General features: G+C 40.4%; 1 protein-coding gene across 6 annotated transcripts in view; it reads left to right on the top strand.

The window, feature by feature from the left end:
- POPDC1 (popeye domain cAMP effector 1) overlaps positions 1-11,779 on the top strand; it is a 50,766-nt gene that overhangs the window by 15,778 nt on the left and 23,209 nt on the right. For 3 of the 6 annotated variants that reach the window (XM_086317535.1, XM_086317536.1, XM_086317534.1), the window contains 2 exons: positions 711-819; positions 10,853-11,020. In XM_086317535.1, coding sequence (XP_086173661.1) covers positions 711-819; positions 10,853-11,020 — 277 coding nt within the window. Of the gene's footprint in view, positions 1-710; positions 820-2,449; positions 3,811-10,852; positions 11,021-11,779 lie in introns of those variants that run through there. The other 3 variants (XR_015133012.1, XM_086317538.1, XM_086317537.1) reach the window with 3 other exon arrangements.

Consider the following 11,779-nt stretch of genomic DNA (forward strand, 5'->3'; position numbering starts at 1 on the left):
TAAATTGGGTATTAAAATTTAAGAAGCTTATGCGTGTTTTAGAGGTGACTTGCTTATTTTTTTGAATATCACAAAAATGCAACTTCTAGGAATATCAGTCTCCTGGGGAGACAGCATTGTCTGTTCTCTCTCAGAAGTGTACCAGTTTGAATAATGAATTATGTGGTCATTCCAGCTAGACACTCGGACAAGGCAATGGCACCCCACTCCAGTACTCTTGCCTGGAAAATCCCATGGATGGAGGAGCCTGGTGGGCTGCGGTCTATGGGGTCACTAAGAGTCAGACATGACTGAGCGACTTCACTTTCACTTTTCACTTTCATGCATTGGAGAAGGAAAGGACAACCCACTCCAGTGTTCTTGCCTGGAGAATCCCAGGGACAAGGGAGCCTGGTGGGCTGCCGTCTATGGGGTTGCATAGAGTCGGACACGACTGAAGTGACTTAGCAGCAGCAGCAGCAGCAGCCAGACACTCATGAAATTAGACATGTCTGCTTCAATATGGACACTTTTTTCCCCTTGTTGTTAGTGAAACTCATTTTGAAACTTATACGTGTGCCCCGGGAAGTGCTTTTTAATTAAGTCAGTCTCCTGTGGGGTGTTTAAGTTTTTACAAAATAAAAAAACCCATAAAGATTATGGAGATTTTAAGGCTTGTCATGTTATGTGTGAATTATTATGCATTTATTAACACTAATTTCTGTTATCAGAATGAAGGTTTCCTATCGAGGACATTTTCTGCATAACATTTACCCCTGTGCCTTTATAGATTCTCCTGAATTTAGATCAACCCAGATGCACAAAGGTGAAAAATTCCAGGTATGTTTTGGCATGATTTTAAAGAAGATTGAATGTCTTATTCAATTAATGTCGTATTCAAAATCCAAAGGATATGGATGGAAAAGTGGCCATGATTTATTGAAAAAAGAGATTACCATATGGTATATATAGTATGATCCCATTTTTTGCAAAAATTAAAAAAAAATTATTTTTGGCAGTCCTGGGTCTTAATTGCTGCATGTGGGCTTTTGTCTAGCTGCAGAGAATGGGAGTTACCCTTCAGTGTGATGTGTAGGCTTCTTATTGTGGTGGCTTCTCTTGTGGTAAGGGCTTAGTTGTTTTGTAGCATGTGGGATCTTCCTGAACCAGGGATCAAATCTGTGTCCCTTGCTCTGGCAGGCAGATTCCTAACTACTGGACCATCAGGGAAGTTCCTTGTTAAACTGAAAGTGGTGTGTATAGGTACCCAAGAAGAGATCTAGAAAGATATATCCTGATTTAGCTATTATGTTAACACATATTTCTGAAAGTTTGATTGCTTTGTTATCTTCCTTTTTGTTTAGTTGAATTTTTATATTTTTCCCATAGAGAACATCTAATGCTTTTGTTATTAAAAAAAAAAAAGGAAAAGTTCAGTCATGGATAATCAGTGTACTTAAAACATGTAATTGGTTACTTTTACTGTGGAAAAGCAGGAAATTGATTTTGCCCTAGAGAACCTACTTTGTTAATCCTCATGAAAAAAAAATTTAACCACTATACTCTTTTAAATGTAATAAATATATTTAAGGGCAAAGAATGAAGTTCTTTACAGTTAGAATAATTTGAAGTACTCAGCCTGACTCTTTTAATATCTTTAAAAAAAATGAAAATGCTCCATTATGTGATACTTTGTTCTGATTCTTCCTGTAAATGTCCAGCTGTCCTCTATTTTATTCCCCTCAGTATTGTCAGGAAAGTAACCAAGAAAATGGATGAGAGTTTCCTTAGCCTGAGCCTCTAGCTAAACAGCAGTAAGGAAGTATCCTGAGAATAGGGTTTCTTATGAACGGGAGCCCCATTAGGCATTACTGACAGGAGGGTAAATGTAAACATTTAGGCGGGAAATGGAATAGAAGGGGATGCTACCACCTGACAGAGGAAAAATCAGTGTTTCTTGGTGACAAAGTCTTATTGTTGAGTCTCATGTTGAGATGCCACACTCTTGGGGATGCCACATGGAGATACAAAGGGACATTCACAGACACTAGTTAAGTGGATTTACAATGGTTTCAGGCCTGCCGTGCTCCTACCCTGCCTGAATAACCACACAACGTGTTAAAGTTATGTGCATTTACTAGAGGGTCTCATATAAATTTACTACCTGGCTGCAATGCTGTCCCCAGGCTTGCTGAGCTAAAGATACAGGAGGAAAAAGCAGAACCTACATCCTGCCTCCTCTAACTTACACACTCCCTTGGGTTTTTCTGGGGTCAGCTCTGCACTGAGATTTATTCTTACAGTATCTTTAATCACCACCGTCTATAAACTGGTCCAGGGCCACTTCTTTCCTCTCTCCCTCTTTTCCTCTGACCTGCTTCCAATTTCTTCTTCCAAAGCCCAACATTTATCTGTTGCATCTATTTCTGTTTATAGTAGCAAGTGATTTTACACAATAACTGTTTCATAGGAACCTGAAGAGACCAGCATTTGGGGAAGAGAAGGGGACTGAACCTCCTGCGTTTCCAGCAGCTTGTAGCCCCTGGGACATAGCATGTACTGTCTTTAACACCGGACTTCAAATTATATGTGTAATTAAATTAACATACAAAGGAATTTCTACCCCTCATCACACTTCTCAGGGATTGGGATTTGGCATTTGAGAAATAGTCCTCATGATTGATTTGCTTCTCATGTTTCTAAAAACATGACCAAACTCAAGGTACCCTAACTGGGTGAAAGATATTGGTTCAGCCTCCCCAAGCACTAGTTAGCTTTTCTCTGCATACAGTCTGGTGTGGCTGATTGATCAATGGATAAAAACTGCTCTGGCATCATCGAGCCTAAGTCCCGTACAGTTGGAGAAGACTCCCATCAGAGTAAGCCCTCGGGAGAGATTCTGTTTTGATTGTTCACCAAATGTTCCTATTGGCGGATACTCAAGAGTAAAAATAGCTGTTGCACATCTGTGTAGGAGTATATTGCCTCTTCCTGAAGCGAGTTCCCAGATGAAAACCATCATGTGCTCCCAGGATCAGCTTTTCGCTCTCTATGCCAATGGCAGAGGACACTTGAAATTGTCAGTGGCCAGACTTCTGCACCCACATACACTTTTACCTGCTAATTTCATTTTTCTCTAACTCTGGAGAGTTATAAGTGTTCTGACAAGGCGCTGCTTCCTTCGCATTTTTGCTTCTTTAAATTCATTCTTTGGTAGGGGTGCTAGTGAATTCAGCAGTAGGATGAAAGGAGGAAAGGAAGCCAGTAGAATTGGTGGCTGTCCCTTGAGATCACACAGTGAATGTCATTCAGGAACGTGCAGTAATTATGATGACAGGCAGTGACAGAGCTGACATACCAACTCTAAACATCCAGCTGCTCCCTTGGTACTCCGCTAGGACCTACAGACACAGGCTGCTGCTGAGAACTCTTGGGAGAATCTTGAGTATCAATATCACAAAAGGCAGAAGTAGTGTTTTGTGTCTTATTTCTTCTTTGTACAGTTATTTCATCTCAGTGAGCTTTGCCATTTTCATTTTTCTTTTGGGTTCTACTTCCCGCTGTTGCCTTCCCATAATCGATAGCACATCCTGTGCTGTGAAGCTTGAAAAACAAACCTTTATTGACTTTAAGGGAAAAAGAATGTCTTGGAGGCAGATGTCCAGGCTCTGGTGAAATAAAGGAACACTGAGTTTTAACTGCTTTTAAATAAAACCTTCTCTTAGTGTTAAGTAAATCTTTGGGTTAAGTTGCAAAGTAATTTAATCTGCCAGCCTTGGCTCTGCTGTGTTTTAGTGCAGATGAGAACTCAATAAAAATTAGCTGAATGGACCACTTCTGGGACATTTTCATGTGTGAAATGTTGTGTAGTACACAAAGAAAATAATAAATTCTCCCCTGAGGACAGTCAGTCAGTCATAATGTCAGACTGCCATTTCCCATGCTAGCACATTCAGCATTTCCCTCCGACACCCTGGTTCTTGATAAGGTGTTTTCATTAAGTGAGGGTGTAAGATTGGTTTGGGACTAATCCAGCACCTTGAGTAATTGCAGCAAACCTGGTTACAAATGCTTTGTCTCATTCTCTACTTGAGAGAAATTCTTTTGTCTTCCACTACTGTGTAGGCTTTTATTTCTTCTGTAAAATTCTTCACAAGAACTCAAGCATGGCACTGCCGAGATACCCCAATAATCTAAAAAGCAATGTATTTTACGGAAGTTTTAAGAATTCCTAGGTGCTTCAAAAAATTCCTCGTTAAAGATATGTTTCACTTGGCTGCTGTGACAGGAAATCATTATGTAAAACTGTCTATTTGACAGAAATGAAGCATTAGTTATCGAGTGAAGTGACCTCAGTCAATATGCTAACTGCCTGCTTCCAACTAAATGCTTGACCTTGACTTGGAAGACTCAACTTCCCAGGTATTGCTAGTGGTTAAGAACCCTCCTGTCAATGCAAGAGACATACGAATCAGGTTCCATCCCTGGGTTGGAAGATCCCCTGGAGGAGGACATGGCAATCCACTCCAGTATTCTTGCCTGGAGAATCCCATGGACAGAGGAGCCAGGGGGGCTATGGTCTGAAGGATCACAAGGAGTTGGACACAACTGAAGTGGCTTAGCATGCACGAATAGCTTATTATATGAATAATAATTTAAACAGGTTTAAAGTAGTTTTCAACCATCAATAAAAAATGGTTGCTTAGTCACATGTAAATCAGTGAAGTTAGAATACACCCTCTCACCCACACAAAGATAAACTCAAAATGGCTTAGGGACTTAAACATAAGACATAATACCATAAAACTCTTAGAAGAGAACATAGGCAAAACATTATCTGACATAAATCATACCAATGTTTTCTTAGGTCAGTCTCCCAAGGCAATAGAAATTAGAACAAAACAAACAAATGGGGCCTAATTTACACGCTTTTGCACAGCAAAGAAAACCATCAACAAAATGAAAAGACAACCTACAGAATGGGAGAAAATATTGGCAAACGATGCAGCCAACAAGGGCTTAATTTCCAAAATATACAAATAGCTCATACAACTTGACAACAACAAAAAGTCCAATGAAAAAATGAGCAGAAGACCTAAACAGACATTTCTCCAAAGAAGAAATACAGATAGCAAATAGGTACAAGAATAGATGTTCAACATCACTAATTATTAGAGAAATGCAAATCAAAACTACAATGAGGTACCATCTCACACTGGTCAGAATGGCCTGGAGAGGGTGTGGAGAAGAGAGAACCCTCCTACACTGTTGGTGGGAATGTAAGTTGGTGCAGCCACCATATAAAACAGTATGGAGGTTCCTCAGAAAACTAAATATAGAATTACCATATGATCCAGCAATCCACCTCCTGGGCATATGTCCATACAGAGCTATAAGTCAAAAAGATACAAGCACCCCATTGTTTATTGCAGCACTATTTACAATAGCTAAGACATCGGAGAAGGCAATGGCAACCCACTCCAATACTCTTGCCTGGAAAGTCCCATGGATGGGCTGCAGTCCATGGGGTCGCTAGGAGTCAGACACGACTGAGCAACTTCACTTGCACTTTTCACTTTAATGCATTGGAGAAAGAAATGGCAACCCACTCCAGTATTCTTGCCTAGAGAATCCCAGGGATGGGGGAGCCTGGTGGGCTGCTGTCTATGGGGTCGCACAGAGTCAGACACGATTGAAGCGACTTAGCAGCAGCAGCAGCAAGACATAGAAGAAACCTAAATGTCCATCAACAGATGGATGGATCAAGATGTAGTACATACATATTATGGAATATTACTCAGTCATTTGAGCAACATAAATGGAACTAGTGCAGATCACAGTAAACTGTGGAAAATTCTGAAAGAGATGGGAATACCAGGCCACCTGAACTGCCTCTTGAGAAACCTGTATACATGTCAGGAAGCAACAGTTAGAACTGGACATGGAACAACAGACTGGTTCCAAATAGGAAAAGGAGTACGTCAAGGCTGTATATTGTCACCCTGCTTATTTAAGTTCTATGCAGAGTACATCATGAGAAACGCTGGGCTGGAAGAAGCACAAGCTGGAATCCAGATTGCTGGGAGAAATATCAATAACCTCAGATATGCAGATGACACCACCCTTATGGCAGAAAGTGAAGAGGAACTAAAGAGCCTCTTGATGAAAGTGAAAGAAGAGAGTGTAAAAGTTGGCTTAAAGTTCAACATTCAGAAAACGAAGATCAAGGCATCTGGTCCCATCACTTCATGGCAAATAGATGGGGAAACTGGAAACAGTGGCTGACTTTATTTTTCTGGGCTCCATAATAACTGTAGATGGCGATTGCAGCCATGAAATTAAAAGACGCTTACTCCTTGGAAGGAAAGTTATGACCAACCTAGACAGCATATTAAAAAGCAGAGACATTACTTTGCCAACAAAGGTCCATCTAGTCAAGGCTATGGTTTTTCCAGTGGTCATGTATGGATGTGAGAGTTGGACTGTGAAGAAAGCTGAGTGCCGAAGAATTGATGCTCTTGAACTGTGGTGTTGGAGAAGACTCTTAGGAGTCCCACGGACTGCAAGGAGATCCACCCAGTCCATCCTAAAGGAGATCAGTCCTGGGTGCTCATTGGAAGGACTGATGTTGAAGCTGAAACTCCAATACTTTGGCCACCTGATGCAGAGAGCTGACTCATTTGAAAAGACCCTGATGCTGGGAAAGACTGAGGGCAGGAGGAGAAGGGGACAAGAGAGGATGAGATGGTTGGATGGCATCACCGACACAATGGACATGGGTTTGAGTGAACTCTGGGAGTTGGTGATGGACAGGGAGGCCTAGCGTACTGCGGTTCATGGGGTCGAAAAGAGTTGGACACAACTGAGCGACTGAAGTGAACTGAAATGGAACTAGTGATTATCAAACTAAGTAAAGTAAGTCAGAAAGACAAAGACAAATACCATATGATGTCACTTATATGTGGAACCTAAAATATGGCGCAAATGAACCTGTCTACAAAACAAACAGACTCACAGGCATAGAAAACAGATTTATGGTTGCCATAGAGGTGGGAGTTAGAGAGGGGTAAAGTGGGCGTTTCAGGTTAGCAGATGTAAGGTATTAAGTATAGAATGTTTAAACAACAAGGCCCTACTGTATTGCACAGGGAACTATATTCAACTCCTATGATAAACAATAATGGAAAGGAATATTAAAAAAGAATGTATATATGTATAACCGAATCACTTTGCTATATAGCAGAAGTTCACTTCAGTTGCTCAGTCACATCTGACTCTTTGCAACCCCATGGACTGTAGCACACCAGACCTCCCTGTCCATCACCAACTCCCGGAGTTCACTCAAACTCATGCCCATTGAGTTGGTTCTGCCATCCAACCATCTCATCCTCTGTTGTCCCCTTCTCCTCCTGCCTTCAATCTTCTCTAGCATCAGGGTCTTTTCAAATGAGTCAGTTCTTCCTATCAGCTGGCCAAAGTATTGGACTTTCAACTTCAGCATCAGTCCTTCCAGTGAATATTCAGGACTGATCTCCTTTAGAATGGACTGGTTGGATCTCCTTGCAGTCTAAGGGACTCTCAAATCTTCTCCAACACCACAGTTCAAAAGCATCAATTCTTCGGCACTCAGCTTTCTTTATAGTCCAATTCTCACATCCATACATGACTACTGGAAAAACCATAGCTTTGACTAAATGGACCTTTGTTGGCAAAGTAATATCTCTGCTTTTTAATATACTATCTAGGTTGGTCATAACTTTTCTTTCAAGGACCAAGCGTCTTTTAATTTCATGGCTGCAATCACCATCTGCAGTGATTTTGGAGCCCAGAAAAATAAAGTCAGCCACTGTTTCCACTGTTTCCCCATCTATTTGCCATGAAGTGATGGGACCAGATGCCATGATCTTAGTTTTCTGAATGTTGAGTTTTAAGCCAACTTTTTCACTCTCCTCTTTCACTTTCATCAAGAGGCTTTTTAGTTCCTCTTCACTTTCTGCCATAAGGGTGGTGTCATCTGCATATCTGAGGTTATTGATATTTCTCCTGGAAATCTTGATTCCAGGTTGTGCTTCATCCAGTCCAGCATTTTGCTTGATGTACTCTGCATATAAATTAAATAAGCAGGGTGACAATATACAGCCTTGATGTACTCCTTTCCCGATTTGATGCCACAAGGAACAGTATTCAATCTTATAATAACCTATAATGAAAAAGAATCTGAAAAAGGAGACATATATATGTATAAACAAATCCCTTTGCTATATACTTGAAACACTAAATCAACTAAACTTCAATTTTTAAAAATAGTTCTAAGCAATGGTTCTGAGCAAACTATAATATCATATTAAAAGTATTTTCACCTCATGGAAAACCTGAGGTCATTAAAATGGTTGAATAAAAGTTAAATGCATGTGCAATACATCACCTGTGCAATGGCTTCTTCTTTTCCTGGATGGTTTCCAACTCCTCCTTTACTTCTTCCCCCACTGTGCATGAATTGTATCTTCCAAAGGCATGGATGACGTCTTTGCAGAATGAAGGGACTTCAACTCTTCTAACCCTTTCTTCAATGCTTGGGTGCAGGACTGGGTCATCCTGAATGCCCGGTGCTCACGTTCTCTGAAAATACTCCCTCCTCGAGAATATTATTCAGTCGCCTTTTGTTTACATACTCATCTCCTACTGTTTCTGGGAACTCCTAAGGACAGGCTTCTATGTCTCTTGATCTTATATTTCTTTTCCTATAGATCTTTTTGTTCTTGGTCGCGTATCCTTACTTACTACCAGCTTGCTCCACTAGAATGTAGGCTTTATGACAGTATGTTCAGTTGTTCTTTACACAGAGGATTCTCGATGGTGAGTCAGCCTTATGCTTACTTCACCAAATGGCTTTCTCGGTGGTTGTCTTGATGAATCTAGAACATATTGGATTTCCCACCTGGTGGGAAAACATGTCTGGGCTGGAAGTCAGAAGCACTCATTCCACTGTTCATTAACATGTGTCCATATATAAATTTTTTGGTGCTTATTTGGCATCTGGAAAATGAGGAAGAATGTTATCTGTCTTATCTCAAAGGCAGTTTTAAGGATCTGCTTACACGATAGATATAAAAACACCTTAAAAGTTTCAAAATGCAATACATTCTTAAAGGAAGGACATTATGTGTACCTGGAATTTCCTAGTCATTCTCTTCCATTTTTTCCTGTCCTGTAATTTGTCAAAACACTTACTGCCACCTGAGATTGTCACATTTCTTTATTATCAGCTTCCTCCACTAATGTAAGCATCACAGGGCAGGTATCTTGTTTTCTTGTTCACCGTGATAACCCCAGTGCCTTGAACTGGGTCTGGCATAAATTACTAGCCTAACAATGTATATTGAAAGAATAAATGGAATTTAGCATTTTATGGAACCATAGAGCTGCTGATGTGTTTCTTAAATGCCAATGTATTTGGTTTGGTGGATTTATTATTTAATATTATTTAATGTAATATTTTAACATTATTTAACATGATAAATAAGTACAGTTTTATTTTCCTGGGAACACTGACCCATCTTTTGTAGTCAAACCCTCTGAGTTACTAAGGATCAGATTTCAGCCACTGACACAAGGAGAGAAGCTGGGTTTTCTTGTCATCTGAAATACATTTAGTTCTGACTAACAAAGGGTAAAGAGCTCCTTTGGAAACATTTGCTCTGAGCCCAGATATGACTTCATGTCAATTTTGAAAACTTTTATTAATCTCCCACTTGGAAAGGCATTGGGTTTAATGTTAAAGATATAAAAACACTTTCTGCCTTAAGTATTTGTGTTCATCTGTTAATTCCTTCATCAGTAAATCTGCACTGAGCACCACTCTGTGTTGAAAGCTAGGCACTCAGTATGAAGATGCAGTCCCTGCCCTCAGGGTGCTCAGGAGAGAGAATGGTCCACAGATGAGCTGGAGTTCAGTGATAGGCATGCCATGTGAAGCTGATGGAAGGACCTGCATGGGAGGAAGGGCATGTGAGGATGAGCTCCTCATTCTGGAGAGAGGATTTCTTTACGGAATATTTGAGCTCTGCACAGTGCAGTTACAACACTCTCCCACTTTCTTATGTAATGACACTAAAGGAAATAGTATGCTTCCCAGTTCTGAGCTGGCTGGGGCTTCTCTGCGTGTCCCCATTGTGCTCCCCTTGGTAGTCCACACACGAGAAATACCTATGACAGAAGGAACCAAAAAGGACTCCTACTAGCCTTGTTCATCAATGACAATCTGGGTCCTAAAATCAATTCACATGAGTTCATTTTTTCATTCTCTAGTATAATAATCCAGGTATAAAGAAATATTTAGCCATCCTGAACACCCAATTGGGACATCAGTCTAGTACACTCTAGCAGTGCTATTGACATGGAGGCCAATCTTCTATCACCAGACCTCACAAAACAGAACAACAAAACCCGAAGACTTTATTTTCATTTAGTCTGCCGATTGCACTCAGTTGCTTTGGTCATGTCCGACTTCCTACAACCCAATGACCATAGCCCACCAGACTCCTCTGTCCATGAGGATTCTCCAGACAAGAATACTGGAATGGTTGTCATGCCCTCCTCCAGGGGATCTTCCTGACCTGGGGATTGAACCTCCATCTCTTATGTCTCCTGCACTGCAAGCGGGTTCTTCACTGTACACTGGGCTTCCCAGTGTACAGACTGCTTGATTTTAAATATAATGTTATATTTATAGAAGCTTATGTTTATGAATCCTATTTTAACTTATATGATAAACATTGCTACAATAATATCCACTCAATTATTCCACTCTTCCCTTGTCCCACATTACTGACATCATAATTCATATACATTTTTCTTTCTGTTTCTTTGGCAGGTCACCATTATTGCAGATGATAATTGCAGATTTTTATGCTGGTCAAGAGAAAGATTAACTTACTTTCTGGAATCAGAGCCTTTTCTGTATGAAATATTTAGGTATCTAATAGGAAAAGACATTACAAACAAGCTCTACTCATTGAATGATCCCACCTTAAACGATAAAGTACGTATTTTTCTGAGTCCTTTTACTTTGTTAAATATGTAGAGTGAGGTATCCCTCCTTTATGCAGTGTATAGGTTCCTGAATCTTCATTAACTAATCATGAATTAGTTCTTTGTTAAATGAAGTGGGGATGCTTATAATTGAGAGACCCTTCAGGGGATCATTTCTCAAGAGTGAGAAAATACCATGTAATTATTATATTTCCCATGACCTAGTGAGGTGTCTGTGCATATCAGCCACCTCATGTGTAGTGAGGATGTGCTGTCCTCTTCATAATATGTCTTTCAAGGAATCTAAAGAAGATGGTAATTGAGACGGAGGACTAAGGGCGATGTGTGTAGGCCAGGGGAGGCAGGGCAGACTGATAAATGCTGATCAACCCCAGCAAGCAGGCGGTTGGCATTTTAACCCTGTGTCTTCCAGTCTTGCACATCCTACTGACCAGGTCCCTTTCCAGAAAACCCATAAGTGACAAGAGAGGTATAGGATGGAAGCCTGTGGCCATTCAGTTAGGCATTTCAGAGCTGTTTGGATCTTCAACAATTTGATCTTCATTTCCCCATGTTTGATGAGAAAGAAATTTAAATGAGTACAGAAGAGAACTTGCAGAACATTGTTTCCTTAAGTATTGTTCCCCAGGGACTATGAGTATGGGTGTGTGCACTCTGCAAGTTATCTTGTCTAGGCTGTTATCAAATTAGGTTGGTGCTTAGCATTTTTCAGATTAATAAGTAGTCCAGTGAGTATATTAAATTTTTA

Source organism: Bos grunniens, chromosome 9 (genome assembly GCF_055505025.1).
Source record: "Bos grunniens cultivar Pamir isolate PY7600 chromosome 9, Bosgru_T2T1.0, whole genome shotgun sequence".
Lineage (NCBI taxonomy): Eukaryota > Metazoa > Chordata > Mammalia > Artiodactyla > Bovidae > Bos > Bos grunniens.